The following is a 25911-nucleotide window of genomic DNA, read 5'->3' on the forward strand; positions in this document are numbered from 1 at the left end:
AAAATTTCTTAGACCTCACTAATGGGTAGACTGAATAGTGACTTAATGCACTTGACATAGGAGAATGGGTGAGCTGAACCTTTGTGGTTCTTTCTGATGAGGTTTACTATAACCATGGAGTCTGTCAAAGCTAAAATGGAGTCTGGTCATCATGAAAGTAACACATAGTTAAGTGTTCAATTACTAGTTGAAGGACAGAAAGACATACTTGTATGGGGTAGCATTTTTTGTGTTAAGCTTTGAGCTTCACAGCAGGCCAGTTCAGTTGTAGGTTGTTTCATTTCATTCCGAGTCTATATGGCTGCAATGCAATATTTAAAATGTTTTGCATGTTCAGAAGATGTCTAAATCATGTAACAAGGGTGTTGTATATTTGTGGAAGTTACTTTAAAGTTCTAAACATGATTACACAATGCACTTACGACAAAACATGATGTAGGTGCTGAAGTTTCCACATCCATTAAGCATGCAATTTTCACACAATCAACACAGTACATGGAAAAAGGAGGTTATGAGGATCCTGAGCAAGTTTCTGATTTGATATGTTTGGAAGAAAAATGTCTCTTGTTATATAATACCAGAGGTTTGGATGAACTTCTGTCCCATTGTCCAAGTTTTCTTGTAGCGACAGTCTTATCTTTTATGATTGACTGCAGTTGTCAGGGGTGGGGAAAGGTGTAATAAAGATAAAAATGCACCAATTACAACAAAGAATCGCGAATTTCACAAAAAACACACGATACAGTTAAAGGGGAGGTGAACATAACAGCAGATTAGGGACTTCAGAAGCAGCAAAACAAGTGGGCATACCAAGGGTATACACTAATATTGATCCTTAGAAGTTGTTCTAAGCAAACAGCTCTAGGGAAAAAGTACAAATACGGTGAATACTCACGTATGGCCCAGAATACACCACTGCTCTTCAGCTCTAGAGGAAGTCTCTGTGAACAGAAATGCAGTCCTAAGACAGAAAGGACATGTGGGGTAAAAAAATTAGTAACTGCGGACATAATCAGTATTCAGGGGATAATGACCTCTGGTGGTGAAAGGAAGGGATTGTCAGGGGTGGCTGTGCCATCCTTTCACATTGTGCATGAAACAGGAAATAAGACTACTTTAGGGAGTTGTGCCTTTTGTCTGTTGTTTTTTTCTCCCTTAGCGGATTCATAGTAATGTTTGATAATGAGATAAATTCAAGCTAAAAAATAATGCTTGGATTATGGTGTAAAAATTGTATACACAGATTCTCAGTATAAAATTCTGGTGGCTCTGTGGTTATAGTTCTGGCATACTGATCAGAAGGTCATGGGTTCAAATCAACAGCAAGCTGAGACTCTGTTGAGCCCTTCAGCAAGCCCTTGAGCAAGGGCACTGTGTCATGGCTAACATGGCACTCTGACCCCAGTTCCCTAACAAACTAGGATATGCAAAGTAATTTATTTCACCGTAACGTATTTGTATGTGTGATAATAAAGCCTGCCTTTAATTTAATTTAAAATCCCTACTGGGAATAGTCACCACAGTACTAATTATGTGTTTACTCAATTAGCATACCAAATGTGCTCATTGTACATTATTGTGCTATTATTCCAAAGATTATTTCACATTTCTGTTTCTGCCCTTATAGCAATGCTAGATTATTGTTACATTACTCAATGTTTATCACCAACAATAAATTTAAGCTAGTAAACATCCATTTGCATGCTCTTTAATTAATTTCTGACCATGTGGATTAATTAGTTACTTTTGGTACCAACAAAATGTATATAGTTTTGGTTTCAGTATTTGCAATATTATGTGAACTATTTTATATAATGTCTTTATTTTGACTTTGTTTGAAAGTTTTTCCATTATTTCTGCTCATTAAAAGCACATCTTTGTCTGCATCCCGAGTCTGTTATTTCAGCCATGCTGATCAAACTCTCCTGATTACTGTTTGCACTCACCTGTTGCTTGTCATGTATCAAGAAACTCTGGACTCCACTTCCCATCAGCCACTGCACTGCACTAGCTGTCACATGACCACCTGCACCTGACTCACGTTTTGTTAGAGCACGTGTGTGTGTGTGTGTGTGGTCCTTGTCTGCACTGTTTGCTTGTCTTTCGTTGTCCTAGACTCTTGTCGTTTATGTCTCGGTGTTTTGTTTCATGCCACAGTGTTATACCAAGTTGTCTTAGTGTCTTTGTCTTATAGTATGTTTGTTTAAATAAATGTCATTATCTGCACTTGCTTCTGGCTCAACCTCGATTTGTGACATTGCTCATTACCTCCATATCAAACCCCTGGCAAAAATTATGGAATCACCAAACTTAGAGGATATTCACCTGGCCTTTTAACTTCGTAACAAATCACAGATATGACACAAAACAAATTATGTTTAATAGCTGACCATTCTGGCTTTGTAAAATATACCTCAAACAATGAAAATGAAATAATTTTAATTAATTGGATATTTTTTTTCCCAAATCAAGTAGAGGAAAAATGACGTCACCTTCTGATTTGCATTTCTAAAACAAATACCAGCACAAAGCTAAAAAGGCAACTTAATCTGTAGTTAAAAGAGAGTGCTTACAGACCTTAACATGCTGTTGGACTTGGCTAATTGAAAGGGAACATGGCCCAAACAAGAGAGTTTTCAATTGAAACAATGGAAAAGATTATAAAACTCCTTCAATCTGACACAAAGCGTAGCAAAATATGTTGGTTGTTTCCAGTCAGTTGTTTCTAAAATTTGGTATAAACAAAATGGGCAGGTTATAAAAGGAAAACATATTAGTATTTGTTTATTTGCCCATAAGTAAAAAAGCTGGGTGAGCATCGAGGTGATTCCATAATTTTTGCCAGGGGTTGTAGCATATCAGCTTATTATGCTCATATACAATTTCCTGTATAAATATCTGTTTATATATACATATACATAAACAGAATATACAGGGCACACAGCAGCTTAGTGGTTAGCACATTTGCCTCACACCTCCAGGGTTGGGGATTCGATTCCCTCCTCCACCTTGTGGGCATGGAGTTTGCATGTTCTCTCCGTGCTTTGGGGGGTTTCCTAAAGGTACTCTGGTTTCCTCCCCCAGTCCATAGACATGCGTTGTCGGCTGACTGGCATCTCTAAATTGTCTGTAGTGTGTGAATGGATGTATGAGTGTGTATGCGATTGTGCCCTGCGATGGGTTGGCACCCCAACCAGGGTGTCCCCGGCTTTGTGCCCCGAGTCCCCTGGGATAGGCTCCAGGCTTACTGTGACCCTGTGTAAAATAAGTGGTACAGAAAATGGATGGATGGATCGATGGCTAATAGAATATGTGGTATATAACAGAAGGGAGTACACCCCTGTGAAATATCACTTAAATGTCAAATGATTAAAAATTCACTGTACCACCTGTATCACCTTACAGAAACTGCATTACTTTTTGAACAGTAGGGTATTTGCTCTTATATAAAATTATAAGTTTAGATTTACTATATTACAAATACAGACCCCACAGTAAGAACTCCATGCAAAAAAAGTCAGCACAACGTTCATTACTAAGATTCAAATCTTTTATTTTTTCAATACTTTATATGACAGACTCAATCCTCCTTGCATTGGAGGATACCAGTGTTGCACAAATTTCAGAGATGTTCTGCTATTCTTCACAGACAATTTTTTTTTTCCAGCTGCTCTTTGCTGGAGGGGCTGTGTTGCTATACCTTTCTCTTTAAAATACCACAAAGGTGTTCTATTGGATTCAAGTCAGGCATCATACTTGGCCAGGTCATAGTTTTCACCCTTTTCTGTTTTAGAAACTCTTGCGTGATTTTGGCAGTGTGGTTTGGATCATTATTCTGCTGGAATAGTCCTCTTCTGCCAAGCTTCTGGAGACTGAGAGTCATCTTTTCAGCCAGAATTTTAGTATATCCACAGGCATTCATGGTGCCATCTATAAATGTCAGCTCCCCAACACCTTTTGCACTCATGCAGCAACATATCATCATACTCCCACCTCTATGCTTCGCTGTGAGGACTATGCATTCACTGTGGTAGTCCTTGCCAGGTTCACACCAAACATGCTGGACCCCATCTGAGCCAAATAAATTGATCTTGGTCTCATCTGACCAAAGAATGTGCTCCCAATATCCACCAATCTTCTTTTCATGTTGTTTAGCAAAGTTTAATCTTGCAGTTTTGTGCCAAAGAGCAAGCAAGTTTTTTTTGTTTTGGGATGCCGTCCATAGAGATTGACATTTTGCAAGGTCCCTCGCACTGTTGGAGCTGTCACAGAAACTCTGATTTCCATTGATAGCCCCTGTGCCAAGTCTGATGCACTTGTCCATCTGTTTTTCAGAGCTAGAATGTGCAAGAAGCGACAGTCCGTGGCCACCACGGCTCTGATTAGTGGTATTATGGCATGTTCTACACCTCCTGATTACTGCTGCAACTGTGTTTCAGCTGATTTCTAGTTGTTCACAGATCTTCCTGTATCCTCTTGCATCTTTGTGAAGTCTCACAGTCAGATATTTCAGTTCCTCTGGCAATTCTTTTCCATGTGGAGCCATGATTCAAACATGCAGATGGACACAGCCCATAGGTCCAAAATTGAGAACGTTATGGTACTGTATTCGTAGGTCATTTTATAACCTTTATGACTATGAATATCTCATCATCTACAGTACATAATATCATCAAAAGATTCTGAGACTCTGGAGAAATCTCTGTATACAAGGGACAAGGTTTGAAAATCAATATTGCATGCCCGTGATCTTCAGGCCCTCAGGCAGCACTGCATTAAAAACAGGCATGATTCTGTAATGGAAATCGCTGCATGGGCTCAGAAACACCTCCAGAACTCAGTGGTTGTGAACACAGTTTGCCGTGCCATTCACAAATGCTCGTTAAAGCTCTATCATGCAAAGACGAATCTATATGTGAACATGATCCAGAAACACCACCATCTTCTATGGGCCAAAGCTCATTTAAAATGGACTTAGGCAAAGGGGAAAACTGTTCTGTGGTCCATGGACACCATGTCCTCTAAACTAAAGAGGACTAAAGAGGAGAGGGACCATCTGGCATTTTATCAGTGCTAAGTCTAAAAGCCTGCATCTCTGATGGTATGGGGGTGTATTGGTGCCTATGGAATGGGCAGCTTGCACATCTGGAAAGGCACCATCAATGCTGAAATGTATATACAGGTTTTAGAGCAACATATGCTTCCATCCAGATTCCATCCCATATTTACTTCTGAAGGACTCTGCCTCTCTAAGATACTCTTTTTATACCCAATCATGTTACTGACCTGTTGCCAATTAACCTAATTAGTTGCTAAATGTTGCTCCAGCTGTTTCTTTTTAGTAATAATTTAGTAATACTTATCCAGCCTTTTGTTACCCCGTCCCAACTTTTTTGAAACATGTTGCAGCCATCAAATTCAAAATTACCTTATTTTTTTTTCCATAAAATGGTACATTTTCTCAGTTTAAACATTTGATATGTTTCTATGTTCTATTGTGAATAACATATGGGTTTATGAGATTTGCAAATCATTGCATTCTGTTTTTATTTACATTTTACACAGCGTCCCAACTTTTTTGGAATTGGGGTTGTAATTGGAAATCACAGGTGTATTTTTGTTTTTGTTTCAATGGTCAGGTTTCAGGTTTTCTAACTTGTGTGTCAGTGATCACAGATGTATTCAATTTTGTTGCACTGAGTTTCTACTTTGGGGCCTGTATTTTCAACATAGTCTTTCCAAAGTATTGTTTTTGATTGTTCATGAGAGGAAATACTCTACTCTACTCAATGTATAAATAATCCAATTATTGAGAGGTGAAGCAATTTTTAATCATTTGACATAGCGTGTACATAGCTACATAAACCGTTTTGTCAAAATGTTATGAAGAGGGTGATAGTAAAACTGGATGTTAAGCACCCAAAAACCAAAAGAAGGCGAAATCACATTGCTAAGTCCTTTACTCTCCAGCCTTCATTACTAAACCTATTTTGTGCATAGTGATCTGCCAGCTGTAATTACAAACCCATTCACCTAAAACGTGGCATGAGACAGTGGGACAGTGAATAACCAGGTATAATTTGTTTTACATGACTCTAATGTGCCTCTGATTTAGCCGTGGTGGATTGAAATTCTTTTTAAAATGCAGTAGAATGAGGTCTTGACACAGCCGGTGTGGATTGGCCTTTACAGTGGCAACAGTACTTTGCATTGAGACACTTGTTTAAATCCTATTTAAAAAGGCTAACCTTACATTCATTTTAGCTTGAGAATAAATATCATTTGCATTACTAAAGTGATATCTTTACTGTGCTACAAATAAATGACTGGTCAGCCATTTGTTTCAAAATGGCAGTAAGGGAGACTGAAGAATATCAGCTACTACTGGGCTTCAAAGCATAACCCCAATCATCCATGTGTAGCCTTGTGAAATTCCATGAAAAAAACATTTGTGAACATCATGACACAAAAACCCCCTCTGTGTCCGATGGAGCTTTAATAAGTATTAGCCTTGCTCACAGATGAATGGATTTTGCTAGACTTTTGTCTATCGTCAAGGTGAGCACTCAAAAGCGTGACATTAAAAGAAGACCATATGGAATCAACTGCCAGAAACACACCAGCCACAACAGTGGAAACACTATTGTCATCAAGCAGTGACACACAAAGAGAATGGGAAACCAGGCTGAAAGCTAACACACTCATCTTTTAATGAAAGCTGCAATCTTTACTGGTGACACACAAACTCATACACAGAGCTGGTTCGGCTTCTCATCAAAATACGCACCCGCTGGCTATCCCAGATTCTCTCTGTTATCATCTCCATGACAGCAGGAGGAAGAGCCTGGAGACACTCAGACTCAACAGTAAAATGTCAGGGCATGACACCGGCCACCATTTTGCACACACCAGCTGAAATATTGGGGTCGAGGTGATGTTTGGGATTAGAACTGCTCTGGCTGCCATTTTGATGGATGTTTGGACAATGTGCTTTGGCAGTTCATGAATAAATTGGAGGATGTCTCCTACCATGTTTGAAATATTAAATGATATTTATGTTCTGCTCTTTTGGCAGCATTGCTTCTCAACTAATATAATTGGGGAAAAAGGGATTTTTAAAGGCATTTTCTGTCTTCTCTTGTGCCTTATTTAATATTTATAATATATTCATATGCATCTCTTTTATTTATATAGGAATTAAAATTAAATGATTTGACTAACAATCAAATTAATTTGTTTCTCAGACAGAATTATATCTTGGAAATCTGTGCAAAGCATCAATATTCTTAGTTCTAACAACAGTGGTAGGATCTGTTTTGCAAAAAATACAATTTGTATTATACAGAACAGTGGATACATGTGGGTGAATTGCTTTTTCGCTCCATCCCTTTACCCTGTCTTTCACATACAGCCTGACTCCTAAACAAAATTGCATCAGGATCCTATTTCCTGCCAATTTCCTAGTAAATCATTTTTCATTTGCCTCATATTCCCAAGATTCAGTGCTTCTTGGAGGGATAAAAGATAGCCAAGTGTGAACTTGTGTGTATTTGTTTGTGCATCTGGGTGTCAAGTAGGGCCAAGGAGTCAGAAAGGGAGATGGGGAATAGGATGATGTGTGCATGAGTGCGCACACACACATGTCTATTGTGTTTGTTTTTATTGCATTGTGGGGACCATGAGACTTACGCTATGTGGTCTTAAGACCCCACAATGTTTTCACTAATTTTAGCTCAAGAGACATTGCTGATATGTGTAGTTCAAACATTTTTTTTGTCATGTCAGGCTAAAATATAAAGGATTTATTATTTAGCCCACTGCTCTCCTATAACCAAACGCGGAAATAGGTGCAGCCAAAGGTTAAATGCGTGTTTTAGTTTATGATTTAAATATCTGACTCCATTTAATTAATTATTTGACTCCAATGAAAAATAACTGTTAATATATTCATCTGACTCAATACAATAATCTCCTAGTTAGTGCTAGAAGTGTAAAATCTCAGTGTTCTAATAGTATTTACTCTAAAGCAGCTTCAAACAAAGCTTTCATTAAAATGACGTTCCTACATCAGAGGCTTTTACATAGATTCTTTATTAAACCATTATGTTCTTAGAGGTTTCAAAGGTGTTTAAAGGGTCATGAAACCTCCTTCTTTCAGCTCAAGTCTACCTCTCAATGTTTTTGAAAAATGCAACTTAAATGGGCGTAGATGGCTGTGCGAAGAAGGGAGGGGGAGTGGGTGTGGCAGGGAAAGGCAGGGGAGTAAGAGGGTTCAGACCTTCAGAACACTCACAATAAAGATGGATGGGGGAGTGGGCGTGGCAGGGAAACGCAGGGGAAGTTGAGGGGGGCGGACCTTCAGAACACTCACAATAAAGATGGATAGTGACAAAAAGTTTGCAGTGGCAGCAGTGAGCAGGGCTCTGATGAGGCAGAGGACTTCTCTCCTCCTGAATCCCCAGGGCTAAATGGAGACACAATGGATAGCAGTGCAGGTCCTCTGCCCTATCCATTTGAACCTTTAGCCCCTGGCGTGACTATGCAGGAAAACGAAACAAAACCAGAGGCAGCGTGGATGGGAGAAGTGTCGGGATGGTAGCTAGCTAATAGGCTCGAGCTTTTCACGAATAAAAGGGGGAAGGCTCTTCCCTTCAACACGGACTCCCATTGCATAGTTTCGCACGCGACGGCCCGTCGGCCCCTGTTTTATTAATTATCAGTTTAATTAGCTCAAAAGGCAAGTAAAACTGTTATGGTTAAAAATTAGACACATGCCTCATTTGAAGGGATGGAAAAGTCTTCGGGACTTGGAACTGAATCATTGTGTAGACGCAAACTGCTTTCATGAGCAAATCCGAAGTCCACCTTTCTCCGATTTCTCTCCCAAGACAACGCACTCGAACTCTCACACCACTGAAATAAACATGCCTCTCTCATCTACTACATCTGTTGAAAAGCACCATGTGCTGTCATGAATAATTAAGAGACAGCATTTTCTCACAGGATAAGAACACGCAGGCTCATGAATAATTATGAGACACCGATACGTCATCGGTGTACTATAGAACATTGTCACTTCACTGCCTGTGACGTGTGGCACGATGACATTTTAAACCCGGAAGAGGAAAATAGTTGAAAAAAGCCCAATATTAACCAGTTTTCTCCCACAATTAAAATTAATGGATGCTAAGATAGTCTTATGATGTGCGACACAAACACCTCTGTTAAAATCTCAGAAAATATAGTTAAGTGTTGCATGACACATTATGGTACTTTATCTTAAGAGACTATTTCTAATAACCTTACAAAACATAAATCATGCACCCTTAATGGATCATACTTTCTTTCAGAAGAACTACTGAGTATTTAGAAATAGAATAACAAATGAATTTATTATACAAAATAACGAATAAATGACATAGATAAAATAGAAACAAAAATAACAGAGTTATGGTCAGCGTCACGGACATAGGACACGTGAAGGTAAAAAGCATCTCTGATGGTAAAGAAAGATCACACATTGCAACATGTATTGTAAATGTTATTTTATATATACAATATACGTATATATTTTATATATACACAATATATATTTATATATACACACACAATATATAAATGCTATACAGTGGGGGAAATAAGTATTTGACACAAATTTTTCAGTAAATATATTTCCAATGAGGCTATTCACATGAAATTTTCACCAGACATCAGTATTAACTCAAGAAATCTGGAAATATAAAGAATTCACAACATTAAAGTCCATAAATAAAGTTATGTGTAATAAAGTGGAATGACAGGAAAAAAGTATTGAACACGCTACGAAAAAGCAGTTTTCCAAGGCAAGGTAAGACAAGGAACCAGCTGAAATCCGTAAGTAATTATACCTCCTATATGTGCAAATTAATATCAGCTGGGTTAGTAAATTGATGGTCTATAAAAAGGCTTTTCGTTACCAAGGTGTCACACAAGAAACATCACATGATGGGTAAAAGCAAAGCACTCTCCCAAGACCTTCGGAACCTTATTGTTGCGAAACATATTGATGGAATAGGATACAGACGTATTTCAAAACTTCTGAATCCTCCAGTAAACACCATTGGGGCTATTATCCACAAGTGGAAGTAACATCGCTCCGTCCTCAACCGGCCACACACAGGAGCTTCTCGTAATATTTCTAACCAGGGATTCAGAAGAACAATCAGAAGTTTAGCCCAAGAGCTAAGGACCACTTGGAAAGATCTCCAGAAACACTTGGAGGCAGCAAGTGCCATCGTCACAGAGAAAACAATAGGCAATGCACTCCACTGCTCAAGCTCACCACTGCTCAAGACTCCATTACTAAAGAAAAGGCATGTCGAAGCTTGTTTAAAGTTTGTTACAACTCATTTGGACAAGCCTATGAAATAGTCTGAGTATGTATTCTGGTCAGACGAGAGCAAAATTTAACTTTTTGGCTGTCATACTACACACCATGTTTTGAGAAGAAATGGCACTGCACATCACCCTTAAAACACTATACCAACAGTGAAGTTTGGAGGTGGAAGCATCATGGTGTGGGGCTGTTTTTCATCGCATGGTACTGGCAGACTTCATATAATTGAAGGAACGATGAATGGAGCCCTTCACTGGAAGATTCTTGAGAAGAATCTGCTGCCATCCACCAGGATGATGATGAGACGTGGGTGGACTTTCCAGCAGGACAACAATCCAAAGCATGACAGCAAAGGAAACTCTCAATTGATTTCAGAGGAAAAAAAATCAAGGCATTAGAATGGCCCAGTCAATCACCTGACTTGAATCAATTTGAACAAGATTTAAAGACAATATGTTTAGAAGAATGGGCCAGAATCACACCTGAAGACCACGGCCGAATTTCTTTATACAGGAAGCGTCTTGAAGCTGTCATTAAAAACAAAGTATTCTCCACTAAGTATTAAATAAATTTCAGTTAGCATGTTCAAAACTTTTTTCCTGTGTCATTCCACTTTATTATGCATAGCTTAATTTATGGACTTTAAGGTTGTGAATTCTTAATATTTGCCGATTTCTTGAGTTAACACTGATGTCTGGTGAAGATTTCATGTAAATAGCATCACTGGAAATATATTTACTGAAACAAATGTTGATGCATCCAATACTTATTTCCCCCACTGTATATTGCAAATGATCTTATATCACCACATTGTTCACCATGAAATATGGATTAAATTAATACCAAGCATGCCTTGAGGAATATTGTAATTAAACACAGTTTTGATAACCAGTTTTAGTTCACCTGGTATCTCTGAAAGACATTCCTGATCATCAAATGGCTTGACAATCAAATGGCTGCTACAATTTATAAATCTACTCCAGTCCCTGCACCACTTCAGTGTTTAAGAATGTGTGTGTCATGTGTGCTTGCAAGCTCTGTTGTAGTCTGGAACTGGCATAACTCCCTAAGCCACATTCAGACACCTTTAAATCCACCTTGCCAATGCTGGGCCAACATCAGCTAGTATGTTGTGCCACCAGAGTCAACAGATTTTAAGCCACCTTTTTTTGGGCCTCCAGGGGCGATAGACTTTCTGTTCCATTGATAAAGCCAATCTGAGCTGTGTAAGATCACAAATGGAGTTTTTGATCTTTTATTAAGGCTGAAAACTTTTAAAACAGAGTAAATTAATAATAACACTAAGGCTACATGGTGGGTGTAATATAAACTTCTTTATTAAATAATTCCTCACCAATCATAATCAAGAGCAGCAGCTGTTCAGTCTGTACACATACAGTACACTGCCACTCTCCTTCACCAACTCTAATACACAGCGCATTCACTTCATTTAAGCACAGGGTTGCCAGTGATCATTAGAAAAGTCGACTCCAGTTTTCATGTTTTGATTTAACCCCCCCAAAAAACACAATATTATCAGCAGACATAGCAACACTGTACTGGGGGAACCCATCTAAAGGAACAACTGATAAACAAACAAACAAAAAAAACTAATAAAATTTAAAGACAGAAAATGTGCTTAGCTATAAATAAATAATTTAATATAAAAATAGACATTATAATAAATTCATAAAATATCAATAAAATGAGAAATTAAATTATGTTTAATTACTATGGGTTGCATTTAATATCAATTTGAATATCTTAGTAGGCTATCTCCTTAGAAGGCTGTTAGCTTTCTTTTTCCTAATATGGATAATTTTTATATTAGTCTACTTTTAATTAGGATTCTTTAGTGTTTAAGATATTTTAAAATATATATTTTATGCTTGTTTATATATCAATTAACCAACAGTATTTGTCATTGCATTTATTTTAATTCAATTAAAAGTGACTATGAGCAGAGAGCTTACATTTAACTGTTTATGACAGACCTCCTGATTAAAGATTAAACAAAAAAAAGATTGGTATCTGGATCGGTATCGGTTGATCAAGATGACAAGAAATTGATATTGGCTGTAAAAATCCTGATCGGAGCATCTCTAATGAACACCATTAAACTAAAGCGCTTTGCATCTGGGGGGTGAATGAATTCACCCAATCACATCCTATATGAGATTATTCAGATATATACACAATATACGCAGAGTGGTTTTAATAAGATAGAATAGAATTTGGAAAATGGCTAATAGTGTAGCTTTAAATATATTTAAGAGGAGCAGACTTCAAAGACTGAACATTGAGGTTTTTTGTATTTGTTTACAAGGTGGAACAGGTTAACGGTTGTTGTTTTTCACATATAGCCTATAAAATTAACTGAAAATATTACATTTATTTTATCAGAAGGTAAATTAATTTGTCATGGCTCATACTATTTTCCTAAATTCTGTCATAATTGTCAAGCTCAAGTTTTCCCATGCCTACTTGTGCATTATACTGTGGCACATTAACGTTACCATCTCTTCAAAAAAAACAAACAAACAAACAAACAAAAAAAAAAACACAAAACTTCAACCGTGCTCCTAAATTTTTGACTGTGTTCCTAAATTTTTGCAATTAGGTGCACAGGTGCTCCTAAAAAATTGTTACCATAGAGCCCTGACCTGAGTTATTTGGTATGTTACTTCAACTAAAATGTTGTTAATAATTTTTTGATCTTCCATTAGTTTCCATTAATTATTTGATCTTCATATTATAATTTTAATCTTCATATTATAAACTCATTTTAGAGATTATGGTAGGTATATTGACCCTTACCGGTTTCACTTGGCAGAAGATGTCATTTGGCTCCTGATAATGATATGTTTTTATGAGTTTGCACTCAACTGTACCTACACATGCTTGGTGTGAAGCTGAGAGTCTGTGCACTTTATGATGTTGGTGTTTGTGTGGTTTTTATTGTATACTGTATGTGGAACTGCATGTGGGAGTATGCTGTGTGAGTTTGTGAGTGTGAGAGAGAAGGGCTAGGGATTGAGAATTTGAGAAAAAGGAAGAAAAAGGATGGTGTGTGTATACAGGTGTCATTCAGGGTCAGGGATTCAGAAAGGCCTAGAATGGTGTGTTTGTGTGTGTATGTTGAGGGTTAAAAGCTTGTGCCCTCCTGCACACTGCAGGTTGCTGGGTGCACTGATCCGCGACTGCTAGCTGCTTACACACAATCGGGGAAACAGAATATTTACACAAAGCTCCAGGAGGCTGGAAAGCAAACAACGGCATTAGAGAATGCAAATTGGATATGCAGAGGTGAAAATAAGGGCCATGGAAAGCTTAGCTAACTTTCTAGCTGACGCATTCACGAAGCACAAGCTCTAGCTAGATACTGCTTCCTAATGGCAGTGTTAGGGAATGCTTTGAGGATGACAAATGGTCAGAATGTTTTGAGATGCCAGGAAGGCCATGGTAAATCAAATAACCACTCTTTAGAACAGAAGTGTCCAATGTTATCTGGAAAGGGCTGGTGTGGGTGCAGGTTTTCATTCCAACCAAGCAGAAGCCACACCTGAGTCTATTGAAAGCCTCAACTGGTGGAATCAGGTGTGGCTCCTGCTGGGTTGGAATGAAAACCTGCACCCACACTGGCCCTTTGCGGATAACATTGGACACCCTTAGAACCATAGTGAGCAGAAAGAAATCACACCAAAGCTTGAGGCAGATGGACTACTACAGCAGAAGACAACATTGGGATCTACTGGTCAGCCAAGAACAGGACTCTGAGGCTACAGTGGACACAGGCTCACCGATCTTTACTTTTTACATTATGATTGAACAATCAGATAGTTCAATACTGCAAGGCCACTTTGTGTATAATGAGTCTCATTTTCAATCCTGCTAAACCGTACAATAACCTGGGTGCTAAATTCACAAGTTATATACTATATGGCCAAAACTATGTGGATACCTGACCATCACACCCTTCATCAAACTGGTGCCACAACGTTGGAAGCACACAATTGTCTTTGTGTGCTGTAGCATTACAATTTAGTGGATGAATTGTAAAAATGGGAAATGTGTATGTGAACTAGTTAGGAAGCAAGAAAATATAGCCGAAGCAAAATGGCATGCTATATCATGAGGTGGCATGGTGATGCAGCTGGTAGATCCTCACAGCTCCAGGGTCTCCAGTTTGATCCTGAGCCTGGGACACCTTGTGTGGAATTTCTATACATGTTCTGACCATGCCCACATGAGAACCACCAGGTTCTCCAGTTTCCTCCGACCTCCCAAAAACATGCCATCAGGTGGATTGGCTACTCTCGAATTTCCCTAGTGTAAGTGTGTGTGTGTGTGTGTGTGTGTGTGTGTGTGTGTGTGTGTGTGTGTGCGCGTGCACATGCGTGTGTTACTCTGCGATAGACTGGCATCCAATCCAAAGTGTATTCCCTCCTTGCATCGCCATTCCCTCCATGATTTTGTGATTGCTGAAATGAATGCAAAATCAAGCAAACGTCGCAATATTCAGAGGAGCTTGCAATTTTTCAAAATTACTGTACATTTTCCACAAATTTGGGCCAAGACACCACAATGCTCATTCAGCCAAAGCCCTCTTCGATTCACATGCATCGAACATGAGTACAGCTAAAACGTCTCATTTACCAACAAACATCATTGCAAAAGACCATGCAAAAAAATTTGTGCAATTGCAATTTCGCTAATTCAAGTAGTTTTCCGCAAAAAAGCACCAAAAACTCTGCAAATTGCATCTCAATTAAGTCTGGAAAAAAAAGTCTGAAAAAAGGTGCAGCAAAATAAAGCATTTTTGGCTACAACAATCACAATAAACGCCGCAAAATCCTGTACGGACAGTCCAGTGTTCTTGGGATATGCTCCGAATCAACCTGAGGCACACCACTCAATTAAACAGTCCACTGCATTACATCATCACAAATAGCACACATTTCTGAATAAAATTTACACTGATAGTTCTTTGTAAGAAGCATAAGTGCCAGCTAAAAAGTTACACGTTATAACATTTTTTGCATTTAGCGTTAGGTAAAATAGGAATATAGTCACCACTTAGATCCAATATTGCACAGTTTGCTAGCTGAAAGACTGTTGGTTTTCCAGAATATACTGTATACACACTGGTGAATGACTGGCTTTCTGTACTGAAACCTTAGAGTCTCAAGACTTAAAGAAAGACTGCAGTGATTTTAAACCATAAATAACTGATAATCATGAAACTTTTGTTCATCCATACAAGTTGTCATCAGTAGGCTTTAAACTATTTTGTCAAAAAACATTGGCCAGAAGTTGACATTTTTGTCTGTGTGTGTTTTAGAACAGTTTGTATTAAAATGTCTGCATATTTACCAAACTGGATTTTCACAAAATTGAACGTTATTTACGATTATTTTGACCCCAATGGCTTCCCATACTTGGCTTATTCATCTTTCATCTTTTTGCCCATTTTTCCTTATTACACATGTATTTATTTGTTTATTTAGTTAGCTAAACTAGCTCATTGCTTCTTTGGCCAAGATGCCAGCCAGAGTGCATGAAACTCCCTTCAACTCAAAAATGTATCAATTGTTTGCTCAATTGGGCCGTACAGAATTAGTCCATTCTGACATTACGTCATTACCTGCTTTTACACCTGCATGTCCCTCATAAAAATAACACACAAACGCTATCATAGCTTCCGTTTGTGAAAACTAATTCATTTTTTCCTTATTTTGAGGCGTCTGGAAAGCTTACAGCCAAATGCTGCAGTGTGTCAGCATTCTCTGGAGAAAATCTTAATTCACGCCCTGAAATCAGTTTAAAAGTCAGGGAAGCCAACTATACCGGTTGCCTCTTCCAAAATGGCGGCGCCGTTGTCCTGTCTAGCTTACCTCAAAGAGGCGTGGACAGTTGGTTACCGCAGTAACGATCTCCGCGTTCCACAAACAGCTGAATATCCTGGGCAGCGTCGTGGAAGCATCGTGAATTAGACAGAATAAATCATTCGGGCCGGCTTCTTTCATGTGAGCTAAACCAACTTTAAACAAACAACGGTTCTTACTGTTTATTGTGCAATCAAATAGGTGAGGGTTTGTTTTATATGCGGTTAAAGTAGTAACGGGTGCATATGGAAAGCCAGAAGGGCCAAAACGTCTAAACTAGCATTAAAAGCCCAGTTCACATACTGCAAAGACAGACACCGACCAACGCCCGCAGATACGTTTGTCGGGTTTAGTCAGGTTTAGTCAGGTTTAGTCAGGTTTAGTCAGGTTTAGTCAGGTTTAGTCAGATCAGTGTGTTAGCTTTGTCTGCGTTAGTTTTCACTGACCGAACATATTCAATCTTCAGGTAATGTCTGAACAATGTGGTATGATTTTCCAACAAACTCTGATGTAATCTGACTTTGGCAGGAACCATTGCCATGACGATGAGGCAAGCATCCCTGCAAACTCCATAGAAACGAAAGCCTGTGTGCTAGGTGCTAGGCCCACAAACTTCTACAAAGACTGTTTCCATGCAAAATTGGACAAAAAAAGTTGGATTTATCATAAAACTTGCATCAGGTGTGATCACTGTTTGCAGGAATAAAAGACCAATAAAATCTAAAACTTTTTGGCTAGCCATGGGTGATGCACAATTAACCTATCATTGTATGAGTTCAGCTGCTACAGTGCCATGTAGAGTATGTTAGCTGTCCTTATGCTCTGCTCATATCATGCTCATGTAAACTGGAACTCATACATATCATGATATACAAACATATCATTATCAACTTACATGCCTTGTTTTCCTGCTCAGCATGAGAGGATGTTAGTGTTTCAGTTTCAACCCTGTAAATGAGCAATTCCAGCATTATGGTCGTGACATTTACAATCAAAACTTGAAATATAAATTCTTAGAGAATGTATTTATTATCAGTATACTGAACCATCTTTTTATATTTTCCTAACCCCCTGACGATAGATTCCAGACATCAGAAAAATATGTCAGTCTATACACATGTTTTCTATTATAGATGACAAAAAGGACACAAGTTTTTGGGAGACCACATACTTTGTAGGAATTCTGTGAAATAAAATGCACAAACCAGAAGTATTAATACAAACCGAATGGAGAAGGGTTGGCTCTCCATAGAGCATAAAATATTTATTTTATTGCAATTTTTGTTTTCACATTCATGAGGAAAACTCATTGCTACAGATGTGACATCTCACTGTTACGGATGTGATAGCTCTGAAAGCGTCACTTACCTGACTATGGAAAAGCAAATAAAATACTTTTAAATGTTTAACAGAGACCTCTAGTGGGTATTTAAACCATCAAACTTTGAACTGAGACATCGGTATGGTAAAGCTGCACAATTAGTCGACATTAAACTAACACCACAGTACCGCAAGTGGTTATGGATTATTTAAGCCTGCATTCACAGCTTCTCACAAAAGGTACAGTATTGCATGCTAGATCAGCAGCTATGTTAAATATTTTCATATCAGTGTTCAAATCGCCGGTTTCCCTCACAGTCCAAGGCTTGCAGGTCAGGTGAATTTGAGACACTAAATTGCCCGTAGGTGTGAGTGCAAGTGTGAATGAGTGTATCTCTGTGTGTTATCCCTGTGATGGACTGGCCATCTGTCCAGGGTGTTTCCCTGCCTACGGTGTGAGATGCAGGGATCCAGCATCACTGCAGCCCTATTAGGGACGTCATGATACCAAAGTATCTACATATCTAGTAGTCGGTACCGATACCACCAAAAGTACATGATACTTGATACCAAAGTCGATACCACGGTGTGGTATAAAATAAAAAAAACTCTCCTGGAGGACATCATCCTCTGGCTGATACTGGCAGAGAGAGAGAGAGAGAGAGAGAGAGAGAGAGGGAGGGAGGGAGGGAGGGAGGGAGGGAGGGAGAGGGGGGTGTATTTTAGTTATCAAACACTGTCTGATAATGAGTGGACGTGCACTCCTAAACGCACGCACACACACACACGCACACACACACACACCTTATACTCTGAATGCAAGCATTAGTTTAAATTCACTGATATGGTGGCAGACCAAAAAGATTTATTAAAAGCATGAACATGTGAATAATTATTAGTGACATTAGGCTGACAGGACACGGGCTGAATGGCGATGCATGGTGGTCCATTAGGAGGTAGTTTCTAACATTGCAATGCGTTAGCATCGTTAATAACTGGCTATCACAAACATTACATGTAGCATAACGTTAGCTGGTTTCATGGCTACAATGCCAGCTGCCTCAAACAAATATAATATAGGACTGTCTTTTACGTGCTTCACCAAATTCCAGGTGTTCCCTCGCTTTGTTTGAAATGAACGATAGCATCGGTTACACACCGGAAACCGATACTAGCTTTCCTTTCTTTTCCTCTCAACGAGTCGGGGTGGAGTTAAACTTGTTAAGCTAAGCTAATCTTTTGTAGTTTTTCCCGTGTGCTTGTAGGCATTCTTCTTCTTTTTTTTCTTCTTCTTCTTCTTCACCACTTGTGGACCGACTAAAATACTTGCACGTATTTGCTGCCCCCATCAGGTCCGGAAGAATCGCAACCTCTGTACTTTCGTTACAATCGGTATCAACGGAAATGCATAAAAACAAGTACCGTCACGTTTTAAGAATGTTGTTACTGACTTGGTACTGAAGTATTGGTTCTCGTGACATCCCTAAGCCCTACATAGGACAAGTAGTGTGGAGAATGGATGGATGGATGCATGGAGTTCAAATCGCAATCATGTGTCAAAATGATTGCAATATTATGTTTTGTGCCAAAATGATTGCACTGTTTTTGCACTGTTGCACTGTTCACAGCCAGTTTGTGCAGTTCAATGTGCAATCAAGAATCTGAATAATCACAGTATTATGCTTTGTGTCAAAATGAATGCTAATATTAGAGGCGTAACCTGGCCTGGGCATTCAGGGCTATAGCCTTGAAGATTTTTTTTTTACTTTAGCCCTGAATAATTCTCCGCTTGGAGTTGTTTGTCACTACGTAACGGAACATCAGTAAAAGAAGACGGCAATGCTGTAAGTTTGTATCTTTTGAACAGAGTGTTATATTTTATGTTCAGTGAACGGAGGCGAGACCAATCAGACAGGGTTTACAGGAAAATAAGCTCTCAATTCTGCCACACACTAGTTCACACAGTCAATTAGTGTAAGGGGGAAAATAGATATGGGTGACAATTAGAGATGCAGTGATATATCGGCCGATACCGATTATCGGTATGATCCGATGAAACATCCGATGATCAGGGCCGATTATATCCTATCAATAAAAAGAGTGTGGGAAAACATTGATTTTGAAAAGATGATGTCTCTTGTGTGGAATGATGACAAAACTGCAGTTTGTAAGCTCTGCAAGCTCTGCACTGCTAAAATTTTACACCGAACGTAGCAACAGTGAAACGAGAATAAAGTTTTTATTTGCATTTCTTTCAGAATTGTGGAATTAATCATTATTAATTTAAAAGAAGGCATAAAAGGCAGAACTATTGGCATTGGCCGATATCACTCTGAATAATCGGTTATCGTATCGGCTGAGAAATTTAGTATTGGTGCATCTCTAGTGACAATACATCCTCTTTTTCCTGGACATGTCCTCTTTTTCGGACCTTAAAAAAGCATCTGGCCGGGATTTCTACATTTGTGAAAATGTCCGGGATTCTTTAGTTTTATTATATGATGTGCTACTACTCTCAGCGAACGTGAGAAGGCAAAGCGCTGTTGTGTACAGCACCAAACTGTTGCTTGACAATAGCAGATAATGACAGGTGTCCTGAGTTGAAACAGTGTCCATGGCCATACAATGTAATATTTTAAATGTTATCGTAATGCTTCATGTTACATGGCCATTCAAATGTGTAAATGATGGTAAAAGGTACACTCGTGGCATCTAATTTTATTTTATTCCATGGACATTCAAAGAATGTAGGAAAAAACTGTAAAATGTGGGAAGAGTGAAATCAAGTTTATTTATATATTTATGTGATGCTAATAGTGTCATCGTTTTGGAAAATCAGAATATGGCCACCCTAATATATGCCTTTAAAAAAAACAAAAACAAAATAAAAACTGTATAAGGGGTTGAAACTGAAACACTAACATTCTCTGATGCTGAGCAGGAAAACAAGGTGTGTAAATGTCTGTATAAGTTCAAAGTTATGTGAACATGATATGAGCAGAGCATAAGGACAGCTAATGTAGTTTGCATGGCACTGTAGCAGCTAAACCCATAAAATGATTACTTTGTTGTGCTTCACCAATGGCTAGCAACACTAAACTAGCCTAGTCTCATTTTAGTTTAGCCAAAACTTTTTTATATTTTTTATATTTCAACATAAAGTTGGCTTGACTTTGGACGTTCGATATTCGCAGATATTCCCAAATTAAGGGACCGTCTCTAAAATTACATACGACATTGGTATACGTTTCTAACTTCAATAGCATTTGAAGAGAATGACTTGCAGTCATGAAACCAACTGTGTATATATAGTATTCATGAAAGTGTCAGCTATGATGCACACCTTTTTAGATTTTTGATATTTAATAAAATAAACTATAAACTCATATGTAAATATTGCCATGTATTTCAGGTCCCTTAATTTGCGAATATCGAACGTCCAACGTCAAGCCAATTTTATGCCAGTTATATTTTATCGGTCTGGTAGTACTGCAAATAGTGATAACACCCAATGCAAGTTTTATGATAAATCCAACTTTTTGTCCAGTTTAAAATTTTTTTAAGCAATTAGCCCTCACATGCAAGAATAAAATGCATGGAAATAGTCTATTTAGAAGTAGCCTACATTTTTTAAAAGTTTTTTGTTGGAGAAGCATCTGGGCTCAGCCCTGGCTGATTAACAGTCCAGATAATGCCCCAGCTAACGATTTCAGTAGTTATGTTTTAACCACATCTGATAATGGCTGTCATTTGGATTCTACCTATTAAGAGGAGGAAAAAAGAAGCAGTGACACGACCTGTGATTAAAACAGATGTCCAAAAAAAGGTGAGGGCATGCACATGAAAAAGAACGAGGGGAAATCGCGAGAGGGGTGTCCTTTAAGGTAGGATGTAGGCCATCAGCTGAGTGAACATATGTGTGCGCCTGTTCATCTCTCTCTGTCTCTCTCTCTCTCTGTCTCTCTCTCTCTCTCTCTCTCTCTCTCTCTCTCTCTCTCTCTCTCGCTCACTAACACACACTCACATTTACTAAAACACGGTAAGAACGATAACATTGTAATGATCTGTTAATGGTGTTCTCGTTGTTGTTAGAATTTCATTTCCAAATGTTACTAGAATAAATAAATTAATTAAATTTCTAAAATGTTCTGATATACAGTAAGCCACAAACAGATCACAGTAATATAAGTCAGTCATCTAACAGCAACATCATGGTAAACAAATGTGTGCCGGTGATATGCATATGATTTAATATGAAGCGTGTGCAACGGTCACGTCCACAACGCATTATTATGGTTGTTCAGAGCAAAGAAGGTAGATGAGTTGTTAATCATAATTAGCATAGACATAATTTGCCTTTGTACAGAAAGTTATTTGTATTAGTAATTATTATATGATACAAACTTATTCTTGAAAATTCTTACGGACGTGACACAGCACTGAAACGTTGTCATTTCCTAAATGTAGCCCTTTTAAATTCAAAAGGTATTGCTGTTATGACAAAGTGAGTATATTTATTTCTCAGACATTTGTTTATCTTTCTGCAAAATGCTTATTGCTAAAAAAAAAGAGGTTTTTGAACCCTCTTTTGAAAACATGAAATATGGCTGGTTGAAAATGTCATTTTAGTATTGGTCACACCTCATATGTGGTCGATAAACATGGCAATTTCCTTAAAATTTCTATTACAGCACATTAATGCAGTAAAATACAGACCTTGAAAAGGGTTTTGTTCTTTTGTTAAGAACTTTATTTTTAAAGGTAAGGTTGACATCTGCATGGAATTGCTCATATCCATTTTTCCTCACACTGAATGTGTGAGCTAGAGTTTGGCAGAATTGAGAGCTGTCAGCCAATAAGACACAAGTGTTTCCAACTATTTTCCTGTAAACCCTGTCTGATTAGTCTCACCTCTTTTCACTGAAGACACAAAATTACAACACTGCCGTCTTCTTTTACTGACGTTCAGTTATGTATTGACAAACCGCTCCAAGTGGAGAATTATTTGGAGCTAAAGAAAAAGTATCGGGGCTACAGCACTGAATGCCCAGGCCGGGGTACTCCCGTGGACAAACTCAGCAAAATTTTGAAAACTTTGCACATCCTCTGTCTGCAGTTTTCTGTATAAATTTAAGTAAGCACCCTGTCTTTCACGTCGCAACAACCAAGGCTTCAACCACAACCTCTTCATCTTTAAAGGTGAAGAGTGACACGTAAAGACATTAGAAACTGTAAAATTTTGATTGTGGTAACAGGATTATCCATTCTTAAATGGTCTGACTGTCTGTAAAAATGTTTGTTGATGTCTGTTGGGGCAGTGTGAACTTGACAGTCATGTTTCCCAACATTCTAAACGCAACAGCCAACTTTTAAAAGTGGGTGACTGTCAGCGTTGGTCAGCGTCTCTCTCTGCAGTGTGAACCAGGCTAAAGACAACTTCAAAACTCACCTTTTTCTTTGTTGTCCATATGCCTAACCAGTGCAAAGACCCCCCCACCCCCCCCCCCCCCGGAAAAAAAAGAAAAGATAAATAAATCTACCTCTAAACTCTCAACACAAACACTGTTAATTTAATACTTTAGTTGTTTAAATGGTGGCAAATTTGTATTAAAGTTACACAGTAACATTAAAAGTTGACTCTAAAGTACTGGATTTCTTTTATTTTCTGTTTTAAAAGAAATATTTTTACATTAGTTTTTATAAAGGTAATTTAAAAGTTGTTTTTTATTTTTTTTTAAACTGATTTATAATGTAGTACTACCAGATTTTGTGATGATGCTACATTACCTTTTAAACATTACCTTTAACTGAGGGACAAGGGATTTTGTGTAGGTCTGGAGAAATGCTAAAAATAACTAAATAAAAATGTGGAATTTTAAAGAACTCGTTCCTGGATCTGGAAATGTATGGAAAGACAGAAATGATTCAGAAAGAAATATATAGGTGTTTATTTGTCAGAGTAATTATGTGTTCATCAAGAGTAGAACTCATGAAATGCTTCTGCCATGGGAAGGCATACGCACAATATGCATCCCAGTCAGAAGTTTAAAGTCATTCAAAGATTATGTTATAAGGCAACTGAGAACTATGGATGATGTCTAATAACTAAAAACAGCACATAGCCGTTCAGTCTTTTATTCTATGTAATGGTATAGTGATCGTGGAAAGAAGAGAGAACCATTAAAAGACTAGGAAAAGATTGCACAACCAAAATTATACACGGTAAATATACTTAGCGTCGGCAGGTCAGCTTTTTTTGTCAAAGTAAAAAATGTCAACTTTTCTGGTTTAAATCAAACTTCTAAAGTTTTTTGAATGTAGAATCAGATTCAAACTCTAAGGGTTCAGAATCTGCGGTGTTTAGAGTTTTCTTTATTCTGTATCCACACAATCAATCAATTAATCTTGTCTTTTTCACAAGACAAGAGTAAGAACTCTGGAGACTGTTTCGTGTGCTAACTGCTCCTGGGCTAATGTATCTTTTATAGAAAGACCTAAAGGCTTTGTTTCCTTTATTTTCTTTGCCTTAGGTGCCATGTTTGAAGCACAGAGTGCAGTAGTCGAGGTAAACAGGCTGTGTGTGCCAATCATGGTGTGCCATGAGAATGACAAGGAGAACCCCATGACTGTGAAACAGAAATGCGAGAGACTTCGGGAGTCATCACGTGCCCCCATCAGTATCCTTAAGGAAAGTAAATTAGGATAAAAGTAAGAAAATGTGTGTAATGTATGTGTGTAAGTGTATGCATGCATGCAGTTGTTGCCGTGGTCCTGGATGGTTGTAGTTTAGCACATTTTTGTGAATATATCATAACATAACATAATTATAAAGTAAATGTATTTGCTTACACATATACTACTAATTACTGTATATCAGCGTATAATGGACAAAATGCTCATGCTCACACCCAAATAAGTGAATAGGGGCACAAGCCGACCTAAATCTACATAGATTTCCTCTGATGTTTCCAATTTGTTTACAGTTTTGGATAATGTGGAGCCTCTGCACAGTTTAATAAACAAGTTCTGAGGTTTAGTAAGTTAATCCCCAAACTGTGCTGGACTTCAGTCTTCAAGAACCCAAGTTTGTTTCCCCTTTGATTTGAGTTTCCTCAACAGTGTGCGTTAGCATGTTTGGTGGGGACCATGGAGAGTCTAAGTGAGAAAATTTCTCATCTACCATTGCTGCAAAGACACAGCAGCTCTGTGCAGGTACTGTAGCTCACACTTGGTTCACATCTACCAATAATGATCATTATTCCACAATAATGGAATTAGCACTGGTTTTGAATAGCTTATAAATTCTTTTATGATACTAAAATATTAGGATTTTAGGAACTACGAATTTAAAAAATGACTATTATTAGTTTTGTAGTAAAATGTAGATTAAAATCTTAAAACAGAAAGGAAAACTATCTAGTTGTGACCTTGGTATTATAATCTATGAGAAGAGGTATAAGGAGATATGGTACAGTACATTTAAAGTTTTGACATTCCAGCTAGCAAAACTTGAAAGTACAGAAGTTTACATTTCTGACTCAACAAGGCCTAAGCATATACGCTTTAAATTTACTTCAAATTTGCATTAGCAAAATTCTGAGACATTTATTTAGGAAGTACATTTTTGAACAGTGGCCAAACACAAAGAGAACCTTATTTTGTAAAATCAAATACTCTTCTTTTTCAAGATTATACCTGACAGATTCTTATTAAGCAATCTCATTAAATACAGTCACCTCCAAAACGTCAATTGTTTTTGCAGTAGTCTGACCACATTTGGGCTTGAGATCAAAAAATGAATATGACTAGAGTTTATAATTTCGGTTTTTATTTCCTTATTATTTATTTCAGACCCTCTAATTTGTTGGCAGGCAAACATATTAGAACATGTGACTGACCGGTGTTTCTGGTTACCCAGGTGTGTCCTGTTAAATCGATTGTTTAAACAATATATAGCTCTGAACATCTACTCTTGGTTTTAGCCCTCAGTTTCACCTGTGAAGATCAGAGAGCTGTCTATGGGAGAAAAGCAAAGCATTTTGAAGCTGAGAAAAGAGTGAAATCAATCAGAGGCATTGCAAAAACATTGGGCATAGCCAATACAACAATTTGGAATGTCCTGACAAAGAAAGAAACTATTAGTGTACTGAGCAACAGACACTGAATGGGTCAGCCAAGGAAAACAACAACAGCTTATGACACTTTGTGAGAGCTGTAAAGAAAAACCCAAAACAAGTCAGTGACATCAACAACAACCTCCACAGGGCAGGGGTGAAGGCATCACAGTCCATCATTCAAAGAAGACTTAGAAAGCAGAAATTTGGTGATGTC

The 25911-nt window shown here is 38.0% G+C and overlaps 1 protein-coding gene across 1 annotated transcript in view; it reads left to right on the top strand.

Moving 5' to 3' along the window:
• The first annotated feature begins 15901 nt into the window (after positions 1 to 15901).
• The window catches only part of LOC128623808 (protein FAM227A-like), a 30872-nt gene continuing 20862 nt past the window's right edge, over positions 15902 to 25911 (top strand). Inside the window, exons 1-3 of the mRNA XM_053650913.1 lie at positions 15902 to 16401; positions 24111 to 24257; positions 24710 to 24792. Of these exons, the coding sequence (XP_053506888.1) occupies positions 24116 to 24257; positions 24710 to 24792 (225 nt within the window). The 5' untranslated portion in view covers positions 15902 to 16401; positions 24111 to 24115. The remainder of the gene's footprint in view (positions 16402 to 24110; positions 24258 to 24709; positions 24793 to 25911) is intronic.

This window comes from Ictalurus furcatus, chromosome 20 (assembly GCF_023375685.1).
Source record: "Ictalurus furcatus strain D&B chromosome 20, Billie_1.0, whole genome shotgun sequence".
NCBI lineage: Eukaryota > Metazoa > Chordata > Actinopteri > Siluriformes > Ictaluridae > Ictalurus > Ictalurus furcatus.